At 38.1% G+C, this 27,530-nt stretch overlaps 1 protein-coding gene across 4 annotated transcripts in view; it reads right to left on the bottom strand.

The window, feature by feature from the left end:
* Window positions 1-27,530, bottom strand: part of TTC28 (tetratricopeptide repeat domain 28) — a 630,964-nt gene that overhangs the window by 280,878 nt on the left and 322,556 nt on the right. For all 4 annotated transcript variants that reach the window (XM_078435589.2, XM_078435590.2, XM_078435591.2 and 1 more), the window contains 2 exons: window positions 19,562-19,834; window positions 18,469-18,599 (listed from right to left, as the gene is read on the bottom strand). In XM_078435589.2, the coding sequence (XP_078291715.1) occupies window positions 18,469-18,599; window positions 19,562-19,834 (404 nt within the window). The remainder of the gene's footprint in view (window positions 1-18,468; window positions 18,600-19,561; window positions 19,835-27,530) is intronic.

Here is a 27,530-nt window from a genome sequence, read left to right as displayed (position 1 = left end):
CCTTATGGTAAAGAAGAGGTGAATCCCCACAGCCAATACTACAAGAAAAGGTCATTGGCCATGCAATCAAGGTGAGCGCCCCCACCTTCACTAAAGCAGAGATCAGACTGCACTCCCTCCTTCCACTCACACACCCAAAGTACTTTACAAGGCTATTGTGTAATTCATAGATTTCTGACATTTAGTTAAACCTGGTTTTGCCAATACATGAATATTTTGTTGCAGTGCTACTCCAGGATATGCTGGAGAGACAGAAGAGACAGAAAGGAGTGGGGAGTTGTGGTAAGGTCTTGTTTTCGTAGCATGGGGGGCAGAGATAGCAGCATCTAGTGAAATTCATTCCACATGGGTCAGCTCCCACCAAGAGACTGATCGTTAGAAATACTGCTTATTCCTCTTTTACCACCTAATCCTTTATTCTTCAATTTTTCCAACATTTTGTGGTGAAAAATCACAAAGACAAAGTAAAGTTTTAAGAATTATACAGTGAATATATATGTGTGTGTGTGTGTATATATATATATATATATATATATATATATATATATATAATACAGGGGTATATTAAAGTATTTTATTCAGGGAGAATAAAACATTCTGATTAGTGCTTTGAAAACATGACTTTTTGATAGTGAACTAAAATTCGTACGTGTGAACTAAAAGATATATGTATATTTCATTCTTTCTCATTGCCACGTAGTACTCCATTGTGTATATAAACCACGATTTCTTTATCCATTCATCAGTTGATGGACATTTAGGCTCTTTCCACAATTTGGCTATTGTTGAGAGTGCTGCTATAAACATTGGGGTACAAGTGCCCCTATGCATCAGTACTCCTGTATCCCTTGGGTAAATTCCTAGCAGTGCTACTGCTGGGTCATAGGGTAGGTGGATCCTGAGAAACGTAACAGAAACCCATTGGGGAGGGGAAGGAAAAAAAAAAAAAAAGAGGTTAGAGTGGGAGAGAGCCAAAGCATAAGAGACTCTTAAAAACTGAGAACAAACTGAGGGTTGATGGGGGGTGGGAGGGAGGGTAGGGTAGGTGATGGGTATTGAAGAGGGCATCTTTTGGGATGAGCACTGGGTGTTGTATGGAAACCAATTTGACAATAAATTTCATATATTAAAAAAATAGTATTGGATTAAAACCTGAAGTATAAAATATATATATATGTATACATATCATATATATGTACATTGTATACATATATATATCATATATGCATGTATAAAGATTCTGCAATTACTAACGATTTACTAAATGTGCTTGATCTAGAAAATGTGCTTTACCCAGAAGGTTCATTTATATCCCTTCTCAGTCAATCCTGGCCCCCATTTTGGCTCCCAAAGGCAAACACTGATCTGTTTTCACCACAGATTAGTTTTGTTTGTTCTAGAACTTGTTGCTAAAGCAATCGTAAAATACATTCTTTTGTTTTTTACTTCTTTCACACAATCTCATGTTTCTGAGATTCATTCATGTTGCTGCATGTATTTTACAACTATATAGCAGTTTATCCATCCATTCTTCCATTGAGAAATATTTGGGCTATTCTCAGATTTTGCTATTATGAATAAAACTGCTATGAACATTCTTGTGCAGGTCATTTTGTGGACTTATGTTTTCAATTCTCTGGGGTGAATACCTAGGCGAGGACTTGGTAAGCCAAAGGGTGAACGTATGTTTAGATTTTAAAGAAACTGCAAGACCTTTTCCTAAAGTGCTTTTACCATTCACATTTCTAACAAGGAAAATCCAATATGTGACATCCACGTATGCCTTAGAATCCTACAATTTGATGCTATAATTTTGGCTTTAAGCAGCCATATGCATATTTTCTAAATTATAAGGAAAAAAGTAAAAGCAGTACTTTATATTTACCAACCTATTTAATATTTATGGTGCTGTTCCTCTTTCTCGAAGATCCATTTTCTTGAGTTTCCATCTGATACCATTTCCCATAAGCCTGGAAATCCTCCCTCAATCTTTCCTATAGTGCAGGTCTGTTGAGTTTTCTTGGTTTTCACTTATCTTTATATATCTTCTTGAAATATCATTCTTGAAAATTCTTTTTGCTCATTCTTGAATTCTGGGCTAACAGGGTTTTGTTTGTTTTCCTTTCAGCATTTTAAAACTTGTGTTCTGTCTTCAGGACTCTAATATTTCTCATAAGAAATCAGCCATCATTAGTACAGTTGGTCCCTCTCTATGTAATGGGTAATTTTTCCCTGGTTACTTTCAAGAGTTTTTTCTTTATAATTGGTTTATAGTCATTTCCCTATAAATTGCGTAGGTGTGGTTTCCTTTGTATTTATTCTGCTGGAGTTTAGCTAGATTTTTAGAAACTGTAAATTTATTTTTAAAAAGTTTAGGGAAATTTTAGTCATATTTCTACCAACATTTTTTCATTATTTTGTTTATTTGATCCTCCACACAACATTGTGTGTGTGTGTGTGTGTGTGTGTGTGTGTGTGTGTGTATCATCCTCTGTCCCACAAGACAATGAGGCTCTGTTAATTCTTTTCAATCTATTTTCTCTCATTTTCAGATTAGATCATTTCAATTGACCCAACTTCAAGTTCATATTTCCTTCTCTGTCATCTCCAATATTCAACCCACTCAGTGAATGTTTTTATTTCAGATATTGTACTTTTCAGGGCTAAGATTTTCATTTTACTTTCTTTAATTTTTTTTAGTATATTTTTAACGAATTTTTTAAATGTTTATTTATTTTTGAGAGACAGAGTGTGAGTGGGGGAGGGGCAGAGAGAGAGGGAGACACAGAATCCGAAGCAGGTTCCAGGCTCTGAGCTGTCAGCACAGAGCCTGAGGCGGGGCTCAAACTCACAGACTGTGACATCATGACCTGACCCAATGTCAGACACTTAACCAACTGAGCCACCCAGGCACCCCTACTTTCTTATAGTTTCTATTCCTCTACTGATATTTTCTTTCCATTTATTATGAGCGTATTTTACTTTCCATATTTGAATATAGCTATAACTTTAAAAACTCTTATCTATTAATTCCAACCTTTGGGTCATTTGGGGTTGGTCTCATTGAATGCCTTTTCTCTTCAGTATAAATCATTTCCCGGTTTCTTCCTATGACTAATAATTTTAGAATATATCCTGAACATTGTGAATGATACACTGTAGACACCCAGGACTTTGTTATATTACCCCTACAGAGTATCAACTTTTTTGTTTTTGCAGGCAGTTAACCCCAACAAACTCAAACACCAAACTGCCCTAAAGTGAGCAGCAGCTGAAATCTCTTCAGTTCCTTCAGCCTTAGCCAAATTGCTTGGAATCTGCCCTCATATGCTTACTTCAAAGATTACTCAGAAATTTGATCAGAATTTATACGTAGAGGGGCATCTGGGTGGCTCAGTCAGTTAAGCGTCCAGCTCTTGGTTGTGGCTCAGGTCATGATCTCACAGCTTCATGGGTTTGAGCCCCACATTGGACTCTGTGCTGGCAGCACAGAGCCTGTTTGGGGTTCTCTCTCCCTCTCCCTCTCTCTCTACCCCTCCCCGTTTTGTGCTATCTCTGTCTCTCTCCAAAAATAAGTAAATAAATGTTAGGGGAAAAAATAATTTATACACAGAATCTGGGTCTTCTCTTTGTAGATCTCTCCTTTCCAGGATACCCTCCTTGCTTTCTGGTTACTGTTGTTGAGGCCAACTCGGTCCTCTGATTCTACAACCAGTAATGCTGCAGGTTTCTGTATACATTTCAGTAGCATTGTGGTGTATGGTGCTGACACTCTGGCAATAAAAACATTAAAAATAGGGAATTATTATTTAGAATGGCCAAATTATGGAAAAAGCCCAAGTGCCCATCAGTAGATGAATGGATAAAGAAGATGTGGTATATATATACACAGTGGGATATGATTCATCCATAAAATGCAATGTTGCCATTGCAACAACATGAATGGATCTAGAGGGCACAATGCTAATAAATGAAATAAGCCAGAGAAAGACAAATACCATTTGATTTCACTCATACGTGGAACTTAAGAAACAAATGAACAAAAGTAATAGAGAGACAAACCAAAAAAACAGACTCTTAACCACAGAGAACAAATAGATGGTTATAGAGGGGAGGTGGATGGGGCGGATGAGTAAAATAGGTGAAGGGGATTAAGAGTACACTTATTTTGATGAGCATTGGGTAATATACAGAATTACTGAATCACTATATTGTACACTTGAAACTAATATAACAGTGTAAGTTAACTATACTGGTATTAAAATGCAATTTTTAAAAAAATGGAAATTCATCTAGTGTTATTCCCTTCTTCCAAGTGTTAATTCTCCTTCAATTTCTGCTGGCTTTTGGTCACTCTCCAGCACCTCCATGTAACTGTTTGTTTTATATTTTTCCCAAAGTTCATAGTTGTTATATGTGGCTAGCTACATTGCCATTATCCGAAGCAGAATCTTCCCTCTTTTCCTGTGTATCAACAGAAAATACAGATGAGTCTAGTATAAATGTCAGGTACTATGGAAAAATGAAGGTGGTCTGTGATTCACACTGATGCACGTTTTTCCCTCTGATTAAAGATTAAAACTACAAAAAACTTCAATAGTAGTACTTGATAAAACTTTGAGATAATAGATTTTTTTTTTCTGTGATATCTGATATGGCAGCCACTAACCACATGGGCTATTGAGCACTTAAAATGTAGTTGTTGTGACTGGGGAATTGAATTGTTTACCTTAATTCTAATTAATTTAATGTAACTACTCTTGGCTAATGGCTATGACACTGAACAATAAAACATTATCTGATCTGGTCTTCCTGTTTACAGATGGTGAACCAGCAATCAGGGCTCCCAGAAGAGGTCTATATATGGCCACTAGTTGCAAAACCAGGATTCGAATTCAGCTCTCCTTATTCCTAGTCTGAAGTTTCTTCTACTCTGTAGAAGAGACTACAAAACACCAGGCCTGGAAGAGGATACCCAAAATGGGTAATGGGTGAAGCGATGATAAAGCAGAACTTGAAAAAATTAGCTGGAGAATGGAACAGCTAGGGGCAGAATGATTTGCAAATATATCAGACATTACACATACATACTCATGTATTCACTGGGTTTGCAATTTCTTTTGAGGCAAGAGCTATTTTATCAGTATGAGAAAAAGAGCTTTTTATAAGTCATTACAGGCTCAAAAGCTCTGGCTCAGCTAATTTGTAATACAAAGTACAAAGAGCACAATCAAGAAATTGATGTCCTATCTCCATTCCTCACAAGTGTCTACTTTCCAACTCTTCAGTGATTTGAAGAGTTACAAGCTTAAGAATCTTATTTGTTTCTTAAAAGCCTGTAAGATACACACCACTGAAAAGATTGCCAAGCATTCCCCTCCTGAACTTAATACTCCCTATGAGGACATGGTTCTCTGCTAAACTGGAATGCTTTTTACCTTTTAACCTACACTCCTGTACTACTGGAAGTAAAATAATTATTTCACTACATTCTTTGCCTCTGTCTCTCTCTCACCCACTCCCCCCCACAAATTTTTGTGTGGATTTCATACTAATATACTAATATGCACAGTATAGAAAATACTGCAAAAAGGTCCAAGAAAAATAGCATTGTTTTCAGAGAACGAGTTGTGGTCACGATGATGTCATCAAAAATTGTCTAATTAATTTCCTGTAGCTACATCCTAAAGGAAATCTAGAAGGATCAATTTTCTCAAAAAGTCAAGTAGTCCTTTGGCAGGGAGAAGGACAGGGGCAGTAACAGTTTCTGTAAACCCACACGTTCATAAATTGACAATGATTATTATTTATCTTTACTTTTCAAAATCACAAAGAATGAAATTTCATTTTATTTTATTTTTTTTTTTTTTCAACTTTTTTCTTAATTTATTTTTGGGACAGAGAGAGACAGAGCATGAACCGGGGAGGGGCAGAGAGAGAGGGAGACACAGAATCGGAAACAGGCTCCAGGCTCCAAGCCATCAGCCCAGAGCCTGACGCGGGGCTCGAACTCACAGACCGCGAGATCGTGACCTGGCTGAAGTCGGACGCTTAACCGACTGCGCCACCCAGGCGCCCCTGAAATTTCATTTTAAAAATCTTCTATGTCGGGGCGCCTGGGTGGCTCAGTCGGTTGAGCATCCGACTTCAGCTCAGGTCATGATCTCATGGTCTGTGAGTTCGAGCCCCGCGTTGGGCTCTGGGCTGATGGCTCAGAGCCTGGAGCCTGCTTCCGAGTCTCCCTCTCTCTCTTCCATCTCCCCCGTTCATGCTCTGTCTCTCTCTCTCAAAAATAAATAAACGTTAAAAAAAAAAATTTAATGGGGCACCTGGGTGGCTCAGTCGGTTAAGCGTCCGACTTCGGCTCAGGTCATGATCTCACGGTTTGTGGGTTCGAGCCCCGCATCGGGCTCTGTGCTGACAGCTCGGAGCCTGGAGCCTGCTTCGGATTCTGTCTCCCTCTCTCTCTGTTCCTCCCCCACTTGCACTCTGCCTCTTTCTCTCTCAAAAGTAAATGAAGATTAAAAAAATCTTTTTTCATCTTTTATGTGATAGATATTATCAAAATATAGTCTTCTGAATGTAAACTCTAGATTTTAGTTACTGACACAAAGTAGCTGCAGAAAAGGAGAGTAAACTTAGTTGGTATTTACAACTGGGCTTCCATAAGTCTTCCTCTCCAGCTCTGAATAAAATGAAGACCACCATTCCTAAGAACCAAGATGATGAAAGCACTCTTTACCTCCTATAACCCTCAATGTTTTTCCTCCAGGCTGATAGGCATTTATGGACACTGGACTGGAACACGGCAGATGGCTTACCAGAATATTTGGGCCCCTTGAGGGCAAGAACAATGGCACATTCACCTTTATACCCAAAGGCATTATAGCATCTGGGGCATAGTAAACATGTGTTGAATGAGTGAATGAATGAGATTATAGATATAAATAAGCTATTCTCCTCTCCCTCCAGAAGCTGCCAATTACACAATGGGGAGAAGAGCACCATTACAAACAAATGATAAGTGCTATAACTGAGATATCACTAGAGGCTACACTTTGCCAGTCAATTTGAAAAAAAAAAAAAAAAAAACAAAACCCAAACTAAAAGACTGATATCAAGTGCTTACAGGCTTAGAACAACCTTTTGTGTGTACGATTTGGGAAAATCTTTTAATTTAAAATGTGTATAATAGCTGTGCACCCAGGAGTCCCACTTACTAGACACTACTCCTAAATGTATATAAAGTGACTTGTACAAGGTCTTTTTTGTTGCGACCATGTTTGTAAAAAGAAAACAAATCTCCCTGAACATTCCATCAGCAGATGAGTGGTATATGCATAATACATTGCACTACACAGAAGTTCAAAAGAACGTGGTTGATCTACATGTGCTAACATGAAAAGAGGTTTAAGACTATTAAGTGAAAAAACTATTTGTAAAACAATATCATATTTTCACATATGAAAAACAGAACCCTAACAGAAAATGGGCTACAGCCATGCTGCCTAATACAAATATAATAATTTAAACTTTCTAGTAACCACATAAAAATGTAAAACAAGAAAAGTGGAAATAACATATTTTATTTAATCCAATGTATCCAAAATATTATTATACTGCAGTCAATGTAAAAACTTAGTAATGAGATACTTTGCGTTCTTTGTTTTCATTGTAAGTCCTCAAAGTTTAGTGTGTATTTTACATTTACAGCACATCTCAATTCAAACTATTCACATTTTAAATGCGAACAGCTACATGTGGTAGCGGCTACCATAGTGGGCAGTGTAGATCTAGAAGGGAAATTCTTCAAACTGGCAACAGGGGTCACTTCTGGAAAGGATAACGTTTGACTCTAGAAGAGAAATTCTTTTTTTTTTTTTTTAGTTTTTTTTTTTTTAACGTTTATTTATTTTTGAGACAGAGAGAGACAGAGCATGAACGGGGGAGGGTCACAGAGAGAGGGAGACACAGAATCTGAAACAGGCTCCAGGCTCTGAGCCGTCAGCACAGAGCCCGATGCGGGGCTCGAACTCACAGACCGCTAGACAGTGACCTGAGCCGAAGTCGGCCGCTTAACCGACCGAGCCACCCAGGCACCCCGTAGAAGGGAAATTCTTCAAACTGGCAACAGGGGTCACTTCTGGAAAGGATAACGTTTGAATCTTTTACATCAATAATTAATTCATATATTACTTACAAAATGGTAAAAACATAAGAATGAAAAACAAAGTGGTATGGGAATATAAATGTATGAGCAAATTGACCTGTTCCAAGGGTTGTTGAATATCTGGGGTCAAGGAGGAAAACCTGGGAAAAATAAAAATTTAAAATACCATTTACAATAGAGAACTAATGGTTACCACAGGGAAGGTGGATGGGGGTGGGTGAAATTGGTGAAGGGGATTAGGAGTACGCTTATCATGATGAGCACTAAGCAATGTATAGAATTGTTAAATCATTATATTGTACACTTGAAGCTAATATAACATTGTATGTTAATTACACTAGAGTTTAAATATAAATAAAATACTGCTGAATTAAAGGAAAATAATAAAATATCATTTACAATAAAAGGCACATGTGCACACGCACACACACCTAACACCTAAGGATAAAACTAAAGGAAATTATGCAATAGTTCTACACTGAAAACTATAAAACATTGCTGTAATAGATTTTACAAGGCTTAAATAAATGCAGAAATATACCATGTTCATGGACTATTAGATTCAAATATACTTATAGATTCAATGCTATCCTAATCAAAATCCCAGCAGGATATTTGAGTGAAGGAAAGGGGAACAATAAGCTTATTTTAAAATACATATATTTACTTACATGTATATAAATGTAAATAACCTGGAATAGCCAAAGCAATCCTAAAGAAAAACAAAGCTACTAGAATTCCAGACTCATTAAAAAGCTGCAGTATTTAACAGTCTCTTATGCTTTGGCTCTCTCCCACTCTAACCTCTTTTTTTTTTTTTTTTTTTTTTCCTTCCCCTCCCCCATGGGTTTCTGTTACGTTTCTCAGGATCCACATAAGAGTGAAACCATATGGTATCTGTCTTTCTCTGTATGGCTTATTTCACTTAGCATCACACTCTCCAGTTCCATCCACTTTGCTACAAAAGGCCATATTTCATTTTTTTCTCATTGCACTGGGTGTTGTATGGAAACCAATTTGACAGTAAATTTCATATATTAAAATAAATAAATAAATAAATAAATAAATAAATATAAATAAATAAATAAACGTTAAAAAAATACTTTAAAAAAAAAAGCTGCAGTAAAGCAGCTACGCCACTGGAGTAGGCAAAGAAATCAACAACACAGAAAAGAGAGTCCTTATATACCTTACACCTGACTTACGACAAAAGGAGCATACAGTGTGGTCTTGTGAATATATGGTTCTGTGTTAATTGGATATGTATATGAGGGAAAAAGCTGAACTTTGATCCCTACCCCAAACCAAACACAAATGTAAATTCCAAGTGGCAGGAGACCTAAATGCAAAAGGTAGAACAGTAAAGCCTCACAGAAAAATATTTTGATGACCTTGGGATACACAAACATTCTCTTAAACAGAACACAAAAGGGATTAACCATTAAAAAAAAAAAAAAAAAAAAGGATTGGTAAAGTGGGCTTCACCAACATTTGTATGATAATGAGTAAAAAGGTAAAACTTTTTAAAAGAGCTTTCATGGTGCAGAGGCAATTTAATGAAACCCGAATACGGAAAACATTGCTGAGGGGTCAAAGATGGGGTCTTCTATGCAGACCCGAAAGAGTAAAGATACGGAGGGGAAAGTATAAGGCACATTTAACAAAGTATGACAAGCAGGCTAGTATGAACAGACGCTAAGGCGTGTGACATACTGAGTGGCTGAAGCAATGGGAAAAGGTTATGAAGGGGGTTAGACTTTATCCTGAAGGCAAGAGAAAGCTGTCAAAGGATTTTAGGCAGGAAAATTATGTGATCAGAACTAAATTTTTGGGGGGTAACTCATAGATCTCTGTAGGTGATGGATCAAATCGAGAAGAAACTAGCATCAGGGCAGAGGTAAAACAGATTTCACAAATTACAGTATTTACATTTTCCAGTATGACAAGAAGTACGCAAAGCTACCTAGCAAATAAATAGCACTTTTTCCAAGAGTGTTGAGTTTACTTGACTATCTGGGGGAAAACAATTTTACACTGAATTAAACTCTAATATTACATAGGCATGTGCAACTGCACGTGACTCATTTAAATGATGGTGCCAAAGATAATGCCAATAATAACAGTAGCACCATTTTTGAATTCTTATTGTGTCTTAGGCACTGTGCTAAGAAAACACTTTACACGAACTCATTTGATTCTCACAACAATAAACAAAGTAGTTACTACTAGAATCGCTTCCTCTATGTAACTACACACATAGGGACGCCTGGGTGGCTCAGTCAGTTAAGCGCCTGACTTCAGCTCAGGTCATGATCTCACAGTTCGTGGGTTCAAGCCCCGCATCAGGCTCTGTGTTGACAGCTCAGAGCCTGGAGCCTGCTTCGGATTCTGTGTATCCTTCTCTCTCTGCCCCTCCCCAACCAGCGCTCTGTCCCTGTCTCTCAAAAAACAAAATAAAAATGTTAACTACACACACAGAGTTATCTACTCAGATATTTGTGTTTCCATATACCTTGTTCTTTTTATTTTTTTTTTAGTTTTATTTATTTTATTTTGAGAGGGGGGAGGGGCAGAGAGAGAGGGAGAGAGTGTATCCCAAGCAGGCTCCATGCTGTCAGAGCAAAGCCCGACGTGGGGCTCGATCTCACAACCCTGGGATCATGGCCTGAGCCTAAATCAAGAGTTGGACACTTAATCAACTGAGCCACCCAGGTGTCCCTTTTTACTTTTTATTTATCTGCTATTAAGGCTTCACATCCTTTATATTGCTGATGATGTAACTTGGTATAACTACTTCAGAAAGCTGGTAAAAATTAATAAGTCTAAACGTATGTATGAAGAAACATTGCTGATGTTTCCCGAAAGACATCTACAAAAATGCTTACTAGCAGCTTTTTCATAAAAGCCAAACATTAGAAATAACTCACATGTCCATCACACCTAGAAGAGTTAAATAATGTTCAGAGTCACATGGTAATAAGTGTCAGAGCCAAAGTTCAAGTTTGTCTAATACTGAAGTTCACATTCTCAGGCACTGCACTACACTTGAAAGAAACTACCTAGTTAACGGCGGCAACTTCAGGCTATGCTCATGGGTCCAAGCAGTTGAAACCTCTCCTTTACTTGTAGGAGAGTACGTGGTAGGAAGAGTGGGAAGTTCTACAACAGTCCAGGCAAAAGATGGCATGGTGGAAGGGAGGACCCAGAAAAGAGGTTGCCAGAAAGAAGAGAACCCGGGAACAAGCCAAAGGTGAGAGTTAGGTGGCTTGGCAACAGGAGGACAAACAGCGAATGCAGAAATAGGCACCGACTGAGGGCTAAGTTAGGAATTGAAGGTGGGTGTCCAGGAAGCAGTTGGATAAAGAAATATGACACCCAGGAGAGAAATCAGACTGATGAAAAAAGCTTCAGAGTCATCAGCATATTTGCATATCAGATTCCTAAATAGAGAAAAACATCTCTAATACAGTATAATTTATGCACTCATCTGGCAATTAATATTAGCTCATAGGAAGGTCTCTATGGGCACCTGAAATTAATTTTCAAACCATTAGAGCAGATAGAAGGTTAGTTAGAATGAAAAATTCCTGTGGAGAAGGTATCACCTCCCCTATTAAGTTTCTGAGAGTAATTGTATAAAAGAAAAACCTACTGCTTTTTAAGTACGTGGACAGAGTGGTTTCAGGCTGTTACCTCACTATTTGAGAAAATATTAAAATATACTAGAGCCAAAGATATAAAATGCAGAAAGATGTAGCTTGGTATCCTCATAACCACACCATTCACAGTGGTTAGCTTTTGCTTCAAAAGTCAGTGTCCTATATTTTATTTCAATATCAAAATAATGCAAAAGGGAAACCAAGGTACATTTTGAGGTCACAGATACAATGTAAGAGTAGGATAGTCATAGAAAGCACATTCTCTGATGGGGCACGTGGGTGGCTCAGTTGTCTGAATGTCCATCTCTTGATTTTGGCTCAGGTTATGATCCCAGGGACATGGGATCAAGTCCTGCATTGGGCTCCACGCTGAGCATGGAGCCTGCTTAAGATTCTCTCTCTCTAAAAATTAAAAAAAAAAAAAAAAAAGTACATTCTCTAGCTTTTTGTACTCAAGAGGAAGAGTGATTCTTTTGGGGAGAGTTCTCAGAGTTCCACCAGTGCAAAAGTTAAGAGAAAAAAAAGGTAGAGATATAACATAAGGAAAGAAATGCACAAGACTATCATTATTTGCAAAAAATTTCCATTACAAGAAAATTCACAAGAATCAACAAAAAATTATGAGCTATGAGAGAATTTTCACATGCGCCAAAACATGCAAAACATGTAAAACAAACACCTTTCCTATATATCATCAGTACCTAGTTTGTTTTGCTTTGTTGTGTTTCCTTAAGATTTTATTTTTAAGCAATCTCCACACCCACCGTGGGGCTCAAACAACCCCAAGATCAAGAATTGCATGAATCAAAAACTGAGCCACCCACATGCCCCCATCAGTACCTAATTTTAGAAACCTACACACAATGGAAAGAAATATCCTATTTCCAATGAGATACATTAAATATCTAGGAAAAAATTGCATTGAATTGTGTAAATTCTTTATATATTTTAGATCTTAATCCCTTATTGAATACATCATTTGCAAATATTTTCTCCCATTCAGTAGGTTGCCTTTTTGTTTTGTTTGCTTTTCTTTGCTGTGCAAAAGCTTTTTTTCCTTTTTTGATGTAATCCCAATGGTTTGTGGGTTTGTTTTTGTTTTTTTTTGTTTTTTTTTGGTTTTGCTTTTGTTTTCCTTGCCTTAAGAAACGTATCTAGAAAAAATGTTGTAGCCAATGTCAGAGAAATTATTACTTGTGCACTCTTCTAGGACTCATTTAGGTCTTAAATCCATTTTGAGTTTATTTTTGTATATGGTGTTAGAAGTGGTCTAATTTCTTTTTTTTTTTTTTTTTTTTTTAAGTTTATTTATATAGTTTGGAAGAGAGAAGGATGTGGGAGGGACAGAGAGAAAGGGAGAGAGAATCCCAAGCAGGCTCTGCACTGTCAGCACAGAGCCCAATGCAGGGCTCCAACTCACAAACCAAGAGATCATGACCTGAGCCAGAGTCAGACATTTAGGTGACTGAGCCCCACAAGTGTCCCAGAAGTGGTCTAATTTCATTCCACATGTACAGTTTTCCCAACATCATTTACTGAAGAGACTGTCTTTTCCCCATTTCATATTCTTGCCTCCTTTGTCATACTTTAATTGACCATATAAATGTGGGGTTATTTCTGGGTTCTATATTCTGTTCCACTGATCTATGTGTCTGTTGTGTGCCAGTACCATACTATTTTGATTACTACAGCTTTGTAGTATATCTTATAATCTGAATTGCGATATCTCCAGCTTTGTTTTTATGTAGCCCTAAAAAAAAAGATGAGACCATGCCATCTGCAACAACATGGATGGAGCTAGAATGTATTATGCTAAGTGAAATAAGTCAGACTGAGAAAGACAATTACCATATGATTTCACTCATATGTGGAATCTAAAAAAACAAATGAGTAAACAAACAAAAAGCAGAATCAGAACTAAAAATACAAAGAACAAACTGATGGATGCCAGAAGGGAGGGGATGGATAGGGAAAATGAGTCAAAGGAGTGGGAGATACAGGCTTCCGGTTACGGAATGAGAAGTTGCAGGAATAAACTTCACAGCCATAGGGAATATAGTCAATGATATTGTAATAGTGTTGTGTAGTGACAGATGGTAGCTACACTTGTGGTGAGCAGAACATAATACATAAACTTGTAAAATCACTATGTTGTACACCTGAAATTAATGTAACATTGTGTGTCAACTATATTCAAATAAAAATAAATAAATATGGAAAAACTCTCCCTAAAAGTATCGATCGCTGAAGGGCATACAAGGTGAAATGCAAGAGCAGACCAGGCTCCTGAACAGAAGACCAACTATTGAAAGGACATCAATTTATCCATGATTAATATGTAAATTTCATACAATTCCAACAAAAATACCAATGGAAGAGTCTCCAAAATTCAACAAAGTGATTTTAAAGTTCATTTGGGGGTACTGAGGGAAGATAAGAATATTCTAGATTTTTTTTTAAAAGAATAATGTCATGAAGCTTATAGCAGATATAAAATGTGCAATAAAGCAACAATAATTAAAACTGTGCATTAGAACACAAATTGTCCAACAGCTCACTGGGCTGATACTGCAAGGCCTAGTATCAGATCAATATTAAATAACCAACATCAAAAAAAAAAACATAAAAAATAAAATCATCAAATATCACAACAGGAAAAAAAGGATGAGTATTCAAGCTTTTTGTAAAAGAAATTTTTAAAAATAGTCAGCCCCAGGGGCACCTGGGTGGCTCAGTTGGTTAGGCGACCAACTTCAGCTCAGGTCATGATCTCGCAGTTTGTGAGTTCAAGCCCCACATCGGGCTCTGTGTGGACAGCTCAGAGTCTGGAGCCTACTTCAGATTCTGTTCTCCCCCTCTCTCTACCCCTCCCACGGCTCACACTCTGTGTCTCTCTCTCTCTCAATAATAATAAATAAACGTTAAAAAAAAAATAGTCAGCCCCAATAGCAATTAAAGAAATGCAAAGTAAAACAGCAATCAATATACCACTTTTTGGTTTTACTTATCAAGCTGACATTTTAGTTTAAGTTATTTATTAGTTAGTAATTCCAAGTGTTGGCCAGTGCAGGGAAATAGAACCTCTGATACATTGCTGGTAGGACGGAAAACAGATATAGCCTTTCTGAGAGCTATTTAACATTAAGTATCAGAAGCCTTAATACGATTTTCCCAAGCAAGCCCACTTTTAATAATTTAGCCAAAGGAAATGATGAGAAATATGTTCAAAGATTTATCTACAAAGATGTTTTTCCAGATTTTATAATACCAAAAATTTTGAAACTAAATATATAACAAAAGGGGTAGAGATGAAATAATTTGTGATAAAACCATACGACTTCAGTAGAAATTTCATAAAATGCAGAAATGGGGGCTTCTGGGTGGTTCAGTTGGTTAAGCGTCCAACTTTGGCTCAGGTCATGATCTCACAGTTTGTAAGTTCAAGTCCTGCATCAGGCTCTGCAACGGCAGCTCAGAGCCTGCTTTGGATCCTCTGTCTCCCTCTCTCACTGCCCCTCCCCTGCTTGCTCTCTCTCTCTCTCTCTCTCAAAAATAAATGAGATGAACATTTTTTTTAATTAAAAATAAATAAACAATGCAGAAAGGTAAAAAATTAAGTGGAAAAAATTAACAAAAAAACAAGTTATAAAAGTATCATAGTAGGATTTCAATTTTTCTCTGAATAAACAATTACATGTGCATATTTGCTAAAAGATTATACCCAAAATATTGAAAGGATGGTAGGTTTATGGCTGGTTATTTTCATGAATTTTTTATATAACTGGGTGAAATTAATAACTATTATTTTTTTAAAAAACTAGGAGTCTGTGACTAAAACAAACAGGATGGTACAAAATAGTATCAGACCTTTGTTAATGGTATGAACTATCTTATCCCTCATGACTGATATGGTGACCAGGTTTTAGAACCCCGCACGCCAATTTCTGCATCTCACTCAGGGGCCAACTTGAGTTCCACCTGTTTCACAAAGCTCGCCCAGGTCTATACCTGGGAGTCTCTGTCTCCTCTGGAATTCGAGAACCTTGGCAGCGATTAAAGAGAATGCTCATTATTTATTGCTCAAGCACTGTATTAATAATACTTTTGTTATATTCAAGTTCTGTCTCAAAGAAAACATCAGCCCTTCAAGAGGAGAGACCCCCACACCCATTGTCTAGACCCAGAACCCTCAGCACAGTGCTCTACGCATGTTAGGTGCTTTGCGAGCAGGCATCACACTTCACTGAATTACATCACAGAAGACTGGCCAACTAAAACTTTGAAACTGAATGAAATACGCATTACTGCAATAATTTCTTTGTATGTTCCTTTAAGTTCTAGTAACTCCAGTCTTAAAAACCATTGGCTGGTTTCAGGGATGTGGGAATGAAGATTCCCAGTTTAATGCAGGCAGAGAAGCAGCAGCACTCAACTGCAACCTTAAAAATTAAGGGACAAGGTAAGAAAAAAGCATTAAATTTTCAAGAAAATGAATGGTACCCTAGGATTCCAGGGGCAAACACAACAGAAGAGACACCGTGAGAGAAAAGAGGAATTCTACAGGTGAGTCTAGAAATCAGATAAATACGCTTTGGCAATACAGAGCAGGGGCATGGGCTAGATAGAACATCCCAAAACAAGGCTTCCCCTGTGGCCGATGCTAACCGGCAACCAGAATGGGCAACAGTGAAAATGAAATAGTCAGGAGGGGGGTGTAAAAATTATTCCAGTTTTGATAATGAGAAACTTTGAAGAGAAAATTAATGGGAAAAAAATAAAATTAATGGGATTTTCAGCTTGGAAAAGGAGAGGCCACAGGCCATTAATTATGGCTGAACATTCTCTGTCTAGTCCCAGAGGGGATAAAATCAGTCTTACTTATACATAAGAAGGGTTTCCCAAAAGGCAGGTTTGTGAACTAGTGTGGTGGTGAAGTAGAGGCCAAAAGAGGGGGAGATGGAGTGGCTGTGGCAGGCAGAAATTTGAAGATGGGAAGATTTGGGGAGGCAACTGGTTCTAGTATTATCTCAAGGTCCCTTCCATGCTTATAATTTAATGATTTCTTATTATTATACAGCAAAGGTTTATAAAACCCAGATAACACAGGCTATAGAAAATTACACTATTAAGAAGAGGGAAGCCAGAAAATTTTCACTTCTCCTTTTTAATACCTATGATAATCCTATGCCCTAATTACAAGTCTTTGGACCCAATTCAGTAATTGGGCTAATATATATGCATCCCAAAGGTCAGGACAATAGAGTACAAATGCAGCTTTTGACATATTTATAGACATGCGAGCCTTCACTAAATGGCCCTATTTAGACAGCTATGCTGGTTTAGTTCTTAAACCTGGCTCTCACTTAATGCCACCAGTATATCTGCATCTAGAAGTCCGATCCCTCTTTTCATTCCCTTAACATGGAAAAGTCAGATTATCTGGCTTTTAAGAACTGTTTGTAAACTAAGAGTAAATAAACAAAGAGAAAAGTCTTTAGTATTATTTTGAGAATAAAATCACCTGAAGTCCATCTCCCTTGAATGATATATTTTGGCAGCTTTCAAAGGCTTTTTTCTGACATCCATGGATGAGAGAGACTTTATGGAAGTCTCTCCCATTCCCAAGGGGAGATTCCAGCACACCACTGAAACAAAGGTTTTTTTTCTTCCCCAGTTCGCTCCTAGTGACTGACCGTGTTCTAGAGACTTGAAGATGCTGAGTCATTTAAATAATATAATTAATCTCTATAATGTCCCACAGTGAAATTCTAAGATAACTAAATATAATAACTAAATATACTTCCCAACACATAGATTGATTCATAAATTTGTTATTACCTCTCCTATTACCCTCCTCTTGTTAATAATATTATAGTATAGAAGCTACCATTTATGGAATTCCAAGTACCATGTTAGGCACTTTACATATATATATTATTTATAATCCTATCACAGTTGCATATGGGATAAATACAATCATTATTTTCTAAATAAGAAAACAGAGGCAAAGAGGAATTAAGGAATAATTTCCCCAAGATCTCTGAGCCAGGAAGTACCAGAACAGTTCGCTCCAAACCCTACCCTCTCTCCACTTGGCAGGCACTTTCTCATCATGCTGCATCTACTGGATACCAACTCTCTGAGAAGATTACATTCCGTTTCTCTAATAAAGATAGACAGTATTCTTTATCATTATAATTCATGTCTCTCAATCAGACTTACTATGCTTCTACCACCTGAGTTAAAAGTCCATCAAAGACACAACATGAAGAGCTTGCAGTAAAAATACCCCATCTCAAATAAAGCAAATGTGTGTTTCTTTAACTTAACGGATATATCATGAAGATACATTTTTTGTTAATTTTACATAGGTCTCTTCCTTTCATATCTGAATTGAATAAGAGCAATGTATCTGACAATGCAGGCTGTTAGATCCTGAAGTCAGGGGCCAAGTCTTATCCATCTCTGTACCCTTAAGGTCTATATGTGGTAGACATTCAATACCTGATTGGTGATGAAAGAGTCAATGATCATCAACTTCTAAAAGCAACATTTTAGGGTGCCTAAAACATTTTGAACGGCAAAAAAAGACTCCATGTTTCCAAAAAAATGTATAAGGTCTGCAGGTAAACTTCCTACCTCTCGATCCTTGAGTTTCATGGCGAGCACCAACTGGTGCCTGTGGTTAGTGAGAGCCTCCCGATAATTTCCTTTGGAGAAGAATGCAGAGCCCAGATTCCCATGAGCTCGGCATTCTCCTGTCTGGTCACCTGGGTTGGATTTTAAAAAAAGATAAAATTTCTCTAAGTTATAGTGTTAATTATAATTTGTAATGCCCATATTAATTTAAGAACCATAGATTTACTAGCTAAGATTTCACTTCCCTTCTTTTAGAAAAGTACTTGCTTCTTCTCCAAGACTCTATGTAGTAAGTTATGGTCCTAGAACTCGAATCTCTGGACAGTAACTGTTGTTATAACATACAACTACAGTCAGGGATGTAGGGGTCCTAGAAATGAGAGGATAAAGAACTTGACACAAACCAGCTGTTAGGAGTCAGCTCAATGCTCTGCTAATGACCTCTGGATCTGAACAACCATCAGCTTGTTGATTCAGTGATTTAACTACAAACCTACTACGATGTGTTGCTTCTTTGCAAGTATGCTGATGGCAGAATTACCGTGTCTCTGCTCTTACTGCAACCCTGCAAGTCACTGAATAATTGCTGTGACAACAACCGTAATCATAAGCCACATGCATTTTACAAATGAGGAAATGGTAGCACAGACAGCTGAGGCAACTTGCAGAAGGTCATATGGCTAGTAAGCGGCAGAGCCAAGGTGCTAAACTCAGCAGTCTGGCTCCAGAGGCCCCACTCCTAACCAGTGCACTGTACTACTGCCTCTGACAAAATGCTGACGCCTCCTAAGGGAGGCAAAAATTAAAATTAAGATGAAAGATTCACCCATCAATACTATCATTTGGGATATTAAATCTGTGAGCCCAAATCTCTGAAGAGGGCAATGAATATGTTAATCCACATATCTTGGCCTTTGGGGAGCCTTGGTATCTTGTTATAAGAAAAGCGCTGGAGACCTAAGCACTCTAAAACACAGAATGTTCTAGAGACGCACTCACTTTTCATTGCATGTGGTATCCCTATCCATGTCAGGCTAATCAGTTTTCTTTATTTCCTTTCTGTACTGAAATAAAAGACAGAAGCATACCCTACCTAAGGTCTTGGCTACATCCAAGTCCTGCTGCATGTATCCAGTACTCTTCTCTGTGTTTCCAAGAGACCAGTAAGCACTGCTCAGGGCAGAGAAAACCGAACCTCTCAGTTTGAGGCTGCAGGTGCCAATCTTGAGAGCAGCTTCTAAGACAACCACAGAGGCGCCATGATGGCCAGCTGTCAGGAGTTCCTGCCCAACCACAGATACGACCACAAAGGGGCTCTTGTCCAGTTTCATTTTCTGAAGCTGCTGATAAGTGGGCTCGAGGGAGTCTGGGGAAAAAAAAAATGGAAAGGAGAATGTAGGATGATATACAAAACAATCTTTTGTAATATGCTTTAAAACATTTGTTTGTCATACCTTTTTATGGGCTATTTCGAGTACAAACTCTTCAACCTTTACTCTAGCACTACCCTCAGTGTCTGCTTATACATAGGACTCGGTAACCCCAATCTTAGTCCGGTAATTTCCTTCTCTCCACTGCACATGCATATACCACACTCACCTTCCCTTCCACTCTTTCTTTGAATATGATGTGCCACTTTCCCTGAACAGTTCTCCCTCCTCTGTCCTGCTGTCCTCTCAAAATCTTATAAGCACGGGGCACCTGGGTGGCTCAGTCAATTAAGGGTCTGCTTCAGCTCAGGTCATGATCTCACGGTTCATGAGTCTGAGCCCTCCATCAGGATTCTCTGTCTCCCTCTCTCTCTGCCCCTCCCCTAGTCACACATGCTCTGTCTTTAAATAAATAAATAAACTTAAAAAAAATCTTACAAGCACACCCCTCAAGTTCTGACTCTACCACGTGGTATTCTCAGGCCCTCCAGCCCACATTACTCTGTATCTAAACTTCTGCCGCATTTTTAGAGTTAATATTGCAGAGTTTGACCCCTAACTATTTTAGACTTGTTCCATGTGTGTTAATTTTTAAGACATTTCCCTGGCTAAATCTGAAGACCGCTGTAGGAGTGTTTAAAGGTTTATAGTAATTCCACAGCAATTGGCACAATGTGGGCACTAACTTGAAAACTTACCATTGCCACACCATTGCCGCATAGGTGATAGTCCCTAACCCATCTGGCATTCAATAAATGTTTGTGCAATCTGAATCTGAATGTCTGATTAATAAAACTCCATCCACCTTTTCCCTAGATGATGCAATAAAAGACGCTCTCCCAACAAAATCTCCATCATCCTCACTGCAGCCCAGTGTCCACTGCTGCTTCTAAGACGAGTATGACCAAATAAAAAAGTATTAGGGCTCCTGGGTGGTCCAGTCGGCTGAGCATCTGACTTCAGTTCAGGTCATAATCTTCACAGTTCATGACTTCAAGGCCCATGTTGGTCTCTAAGCTAACAGCTCAGAGCCTGGAGCCTGCTTCGGATCCTATGTCTCCCTCTTTCTCTCTGCCCCTCCCCTGCTTGTATTCTGCCTCTCTCTCTCCCTCTCTCTCAAAAATAAATAAAACATAAAAGAAAGCAAATTTTAAAGTATTATCAGTTTTTGCCGTGGTGACAAATGAAACCATAAAATCATGTGCATTTGCTAAGATAAGACAGAAGACAAAATTAATGTTAATCGCGTTTTATTTTCATGTGGTGTCTGGAAAGGACAGAGACTAGGGGTCAGAAAGCCACGAAAAGATTCTTTCCTTCTGAAGCTAGGTTTGAATGTGGATGACCTCTAAGTGCCTTCTCCCTCTTCTCCCATTTTTTCAAAAGACAATTGCAGAGCCAATGGCTATAACCCTACACTGATGTGGCACTTAGAACGCATTTGTTAGCTTTCCTGAAAAACTATTTCACATTAGTTGTTCCAGTGTGCACATGTAAAAAACTATTAAAAGGCTGGTCTCTTTAAATCTTGAATCTCTCAGCCAACAGTACTGCATTAAAATGTAATTTTTACAATTTATGACTTTGAATTTCAGCTCTACACTAAGGAGCTCTCGTCTGAATCAACATTACCACAGAAACCTCGAAACCTACTGGTGCCTAAAGCATTTTTCCCCTTCAATCAGATCACTAAACAGAGAACAAAGAACATTTTTACACCTGTCAAGATGCAAGCGCGCACAGTACCAGTAAACACTAGCTAACCAATAGGGTTAAATACAGGCACAAGAACCCAGGAATTACTGGAATAGAAAAGACCAGTACCATACTGAAATAAATGTGAACAGAATTTGGTGGTACCCGCTGATGGGTTTGGCAGCCAATGATGATCACATTAGCGTCCCACCAGTCAATTAGCAGAAGCAAAAATAATAGAACTTAGAGATGAAAAGACCTTGAAAATACCCATTTTAAAAATGATGAATCTAAATATTTAAGTGATTCATCCAAGGTCAGACATTTTGGGACAGAGCCAAGACAAGAACCCATTGTAGGCCTCTACGTCCAGGCTGTATGACACCATACCAGGCAAAATTCTTAGTTGTTGACAAAAGAAACCAGTCTTGGCTGGTTATAAGTAGAAAAGAAATGCACAGAGGAGCTATTGCCAAACGTGAAAAATCAGGCCTCCAGACCCACAGTCAAAATCATGCCACAAAAGCTCCACAGTGAAAACAACATGAATGTTGCAACTCAACACAGGAGACCACAGGTTCCACGGCTGCCTCCATCACTACTCCATGCCACCCTTAGAAAACAGATGTCACGACTGCCAACCAACACGACCAGAACAAATTCTGTGCTACCCTTTCTTCTTTGAACCTTTAGCTCCTGATTCACAGGTGGGTCCTAGCTTCACAGGAGGATGGGAAAATTAGGATCTGATATTCTCAGCTTTTACTGTGGAAGGAAGGCGGTAGGCAGAAGTATAACATAGGGAATTGCCAAAACACAGCAAGAGGGTTCAGACACAGAGAGCCCAAAATGACTAATGGCCTGCAAAGACACCATGCTTCAGCTGGTGATTTTTCTTTTAAACATGGCAGCCATGGCCAAGGTCAAAAGAGGAGCCTTCTAATTGAGCCGCTAAAACTACAGAATGGTATAAAGAAGACAGAACATTGCCACAGTTGGAGGACTGAGGGAAATACCTGGAAGATTACCCCCGCCAAAAAAAAAAAAGAAATCTTCAATTCTACAAATGTTCAGTAAATAAAAATGAAGTTGGAGGTACAAGAGGTAAAAGATAAAATCTCCATTTGCAGTATATAGGAAGGAGAATGTAAATACATTAAAAGATAAATTAAATGCAAGCTCATATACAGTATATGTTACAAGAGTTTAGAAAAGGGAGCGACTATTAAGGGTAATCAGAAAGCTTCATGGAAGTATAACTTGATTAAGTGAAGAAAGAGTAGGTAGGACTTAAACAAGTCTTTGTTTTTTTTCTGAGAGTAGAGGGTATTTTAAGTAGAAGTTTTATCCTAAAGAAAGGTCCCAGAAGAAGATAGGTACATGGAATGATAGAGAATGATGAAGAGTCCAGCTTGAATGGACCAGAGACTATTTTACGAGGAAGGAAGCAAATATGAAATAATGGAGGAAACACTTAGTGAAGAATAAAGAGACCTGGATTTCAAAGCCACACAGCCTCGGTCTCACTGTGTCAAATGTACAGATTGCGATTCTGGTGACGGTTACATAAATCTATACATGTGATAGATATGTATATGTCTATACATATTATGTACCTGTATGCATAAATATATACATGTGTGTACATCTATGCATGTGCACAGATATATACACAAAAGTCCATTTCACTTTATGTAAATTTAACATTTTTAATGTCAAATTTCTCTGCTTTTGGAGGTAATTATGTCCCCTTGGCCCACACTCACTAGTCAGAAGTTCTAATTAACAGGCGTGCATGCTTTTGATAAATAAAAGTGGTAGGACAAGTTTTCCTGATGTATAAAAAGTACAGGCTAGATTAGTTGTCTCTGAGATTCTTTCCAACTCTACTATTCTATTATTCTAATTCCTATTCTAGAGTAAACGCAGACTCTTAGTAAAGGGACTAATTTTGTGATTTTATCAGGCTAGGTTAAACAAAGATTTGGCAGCTGTTAGGATGTTTTTCCTTCTAGAAACTATGCATGATATATGAAATAGCCAATATTAAGCCAACTCCATAAGAATGTAGAGGTCCTCTACAACATTCATTGAACACCAGTTATGTGCTTTCTAAATGCACAGCCTTTAAGAATTTAAGATGAACACAGTCACATTTCCTGACATGTGAAGAGCTTTTAGGAATGTAGTAGAGACCATTAATAACAATCACATTTGGCTAAGAGAGATACTATATTTCATCAGTTCTGAGATACACATTTATTCACATATCAACATCTCTGGATTTGGGATTTAATGTCTCTGAACATGATAGTGCCTCACAGTGGTATGCCACTTCTGTGTCTAAAGGGTTCCAACAGAGCTCTTTCAGTTTATATAAAATAAAAAGTTAAATGACAAGAATTGTGTCATCATTTAAACATCAACATTTTCTTAGTAACATAAAATAATGATACAACTCTTGAGCCAGAATTCTTGGCATTCTCCTTTCCCAAAGGAGAAAAGTGCTAACCCTACCCACGTAGGTCTGGGAATTCTTTCCACAGGAAGGGACCTCTTATTAGAAATTGAAGATATAAGGGGGTGCCTGGGTCGCTCAGTCAGTTAAGTGTCCAACTTCGGCTCAGGTCATGATCTCACGGTTCGGGAGTTCGAGCCCCGCTCGGGCTCTGTGCTGACAGCTCAGAGCCTGGAGCCTGCTTCAGATCTGTGTCTCCCTCTCTCTCTGCCCCTCCCCTGCTCTCTCTCTCTCTCTTTCTCAAAAATAAACAAACATATAAAAGAATTTAAAAAAAAGAAATTGAAGATATAAGAAACTGTTTTTCAGGAACTGCAGGTTGTTTTAGTTGAGGATGTCTTGGAGATGAGAATGAAAGAGAGGAAAGATCTCTGCTACTAAGGAGGCTGTGGCCTCTATCCTGTAAGCAATGGAGAAAACAGAATTATGAATAAAAGAACGACCGATCAGACTTACATTTTAGAAAGTTCATTCTGGGAGAAAAACAAAGCATGGACTGGTTTAGAAGAGATAAAAGCCAAAAAAACCAGTTAGAAGCAAAGTCCTGAATTTTCAACGACAAAAGAAATGGAGAACAAGGGATAAATTTCACTCCAAAACAGTGACCCAAAGAGAGAACAGCAACTATCGAAAGGTAAGAAAGTAAGCAAAGTATGATGAGGGTAAAGTATTCCCAAAAAACAAAATTTAGAGGTAAGGCTCATAACATGCACTTAATTTTAATTTTCATCTTTCCTTAGGGTAATTCCTTAAAAAGGAAACTAAAGACTGCTGGGCTTGTCACAAAAGGACAGCTATTGTATGATTCCACTTACAGGAGGAATCCAGAGTAGTTAAATGCAGGACTAAAAACAGCATGGTAGATGCCCCAAGCCGAGAAGAGGGGGAGTAGGGAGTTACTATTTAATGGGGACAGAGTATCAACGTAGGAAGATGAAAAAGTTCTGGATGGTGGTGATGATGGCATAACCCTATAAAGGACATAATGCCACTGAATTGTATCATTAAAAATGGTTAAAATTGGACAATTTTATGTTATATATATTGTACCACAATTAGAAAACTTTTGGTTTATACAAAGAGTCAAACTTAACCCTCCTCAAGAAAACAAAAGGAAAGAAAAGAAAAATAACTGACATGTTCAGTACTTTGTCTAAGCGCTTTGTCACACTTTCCCAAGTTTGTCTGTATAAGGTTTCTAAAAGGATTCAGAGGCCTTCCACAGAAATAAAGGTAGAGAACACAGAAGTCAGAATGGGTAGAAAGTCAGGAAAAGGCAATAAAACTCAGCATACAGACAGGCCGACTGTAAGACCTGGCCCAGTTCCTTAAGGTGGCCAGGACACTGGGCTCTATGCTTCATAGAGGACAAAGCAAAAGGAGCAGGGATCACTTTTAAAATTCCTAGATCTTTATATATATATATATATATATATATATATATATATATATATATATATACATACAATGGAGTATTACTCAGCAATCAAAAAGAATGAAATCTTGCCATTTGCAACTACGTGGATGGAACTAGAGAGTATTATACTAAGCGAAATTAGTCAGAGAAAGACAAATATCATATGACTTCACTCATGAGGACTTTAAGACAGAACACAAGGGAAGGGAAGCAAAAAGAATATAAAAACAGGGAGGGGGACAAAACATAAGAGACTCTTAAATAAGGAGAACAAACAGGGTTCCTGGAGGGGTTGTGGGAGGGGGGATGGGCTAAATGGGTAAGGGGCACCAAGGAATCCACTCCTGAAATCATTGTTGCACTACATGCTAACTAACTTGGATGTAAATTTAAAAAATAAAAAAAAATTACAAAAGGAATAATTTTGGGATAAAAAATAAAAATAAAATAAAATTCCTAGACCTTCAAAAAAATTTTTTTTAATGTTTACTTATTTTTTAGAGAGAGAGGGAACACCTGCGTGAGTGAGGGAGTGGCAGAGAGAGAGGGAGACACAGGATCCAAAGCAGGCTCCGGGCTCTGAGCTGTCAGCACAGAGCCCTACATGGGGCTCTGTGACCGCGAGATCATGAATGACCTGAGCTGAACCCACTAAGCCACCCGGATCTTTTACATAAATTCCCAGATCTTTTAAATAAAAATATACCTACTCGGGAGAAATACACTCTTCCTGACACTGAGACCTGAGACCAAATTTTCCAGTGAGTGCGTAGCAAGAGGACCACATACAGTAGCACAGTGTTCATTCCACACAACGCCGTGCCTGTCAAAAATCCAAGAGCAGGCTTACTACTGCTGCTACGTGCACTCCTCAGCGAGGAGCACATCGCACTGAAGAGGGGAAGGTGGCCTGCAAGGACCAACTTACGCTTTCTGGTGCTGGATTCTCAAAACAACATCAGGAGGTGTATATTGTCATTTCCCTCTTACGGGTAAGGACTGAGGTGTAGAGAAAGGAAGCAACCTTGCTCAGTCAATGAAATAGCAAAGGGCAGCACTGGGATTCGGTTCCAGTCTTTTTTTTTTTAACATAACATTTCAGAAAACAGGCCTCCTGTGAAGTGACTGCCACCTAAAAGAAAATCAGAGGGAAAGAGCTCACCGAGGGGGGGTGGCAATTAGGCAAATAAAAGGTGAGCCCCAACTTGACCCTCAGAGAAAAGCTTATACATTCAACAGCCATTTTCCACCAGCACTCCTTAAATTAGCTTCCCTGGATCCTCTGGAGCTGGTAGAAACACCACGACAGGTGATAGCCCATAAATGTAATAGTCTTTAGATTACCAAATTAACGGGAGGAGAGAAAATATACACAAGAGAACCCTCAGCAAGAAGCAGCCCTGGCGTCTTTAGAGGAACAAATAAAGGTAAACTCAATCTCACTTTGTAATTATATTATTGAATTTGGGTGGCAATAGCACTGTCCTATCCCATCCAAATTTGCATAAGCATTTATAAGATACAATGTGCTGAGATTGCTGACAGACTATCTCAAAAGGAGAAAGAGAAAATAGTGAAAGGATAACTTGAGAAGTCATGAAAAAGAGTATCATTTTATATTTATGCTTATTTTTACATTTTCATTAATGATTTAAGGAAATACATTATATATAAGGATGTAAATATATCCACAGGAGAAGTAGTTTAACTGATCTCTTGGTTGGTGAACATGAGTGAAATCATAAAAATAAAGTAAAATAGACTTATGAATTCAGTTAGCAGTATCAGCAACACTATAAAAAAATCAAGTAAGTTTCAATATGGATAAATAGAACATATTTATGTGGGAACAGGGCATATTAACGTAGATTGGCCCTACCTTTAAAAATAATGAAATCTTAGGGCACCTGGGTGGTTCAGTTGATTGAGTGTCCGACTCTTGGTTTCAGCTCAGGTCATGATCTCACAGTTCCTGGGTTGGAGCCCCTGCTTGAGATGCTCA

This window comes from Panthera onca, chromosome D3 (genome assembly GCF_046562875.1).
Source record: "Panthera onca isolate mPanOnc1 chromosome D3, mPanOnc1 haplotype 2, whole genome shotgun sequence".
NCBI classification, from domain to species: domain Eukaryota; kingdom Metazoa; phylum Chordata; class Mammalia; order Carnivora; family Felidae; genus Panthera; species Panthera onca.
This window is presented reverse-complemented; position numbering and strand designations above follow the sequence as displayed.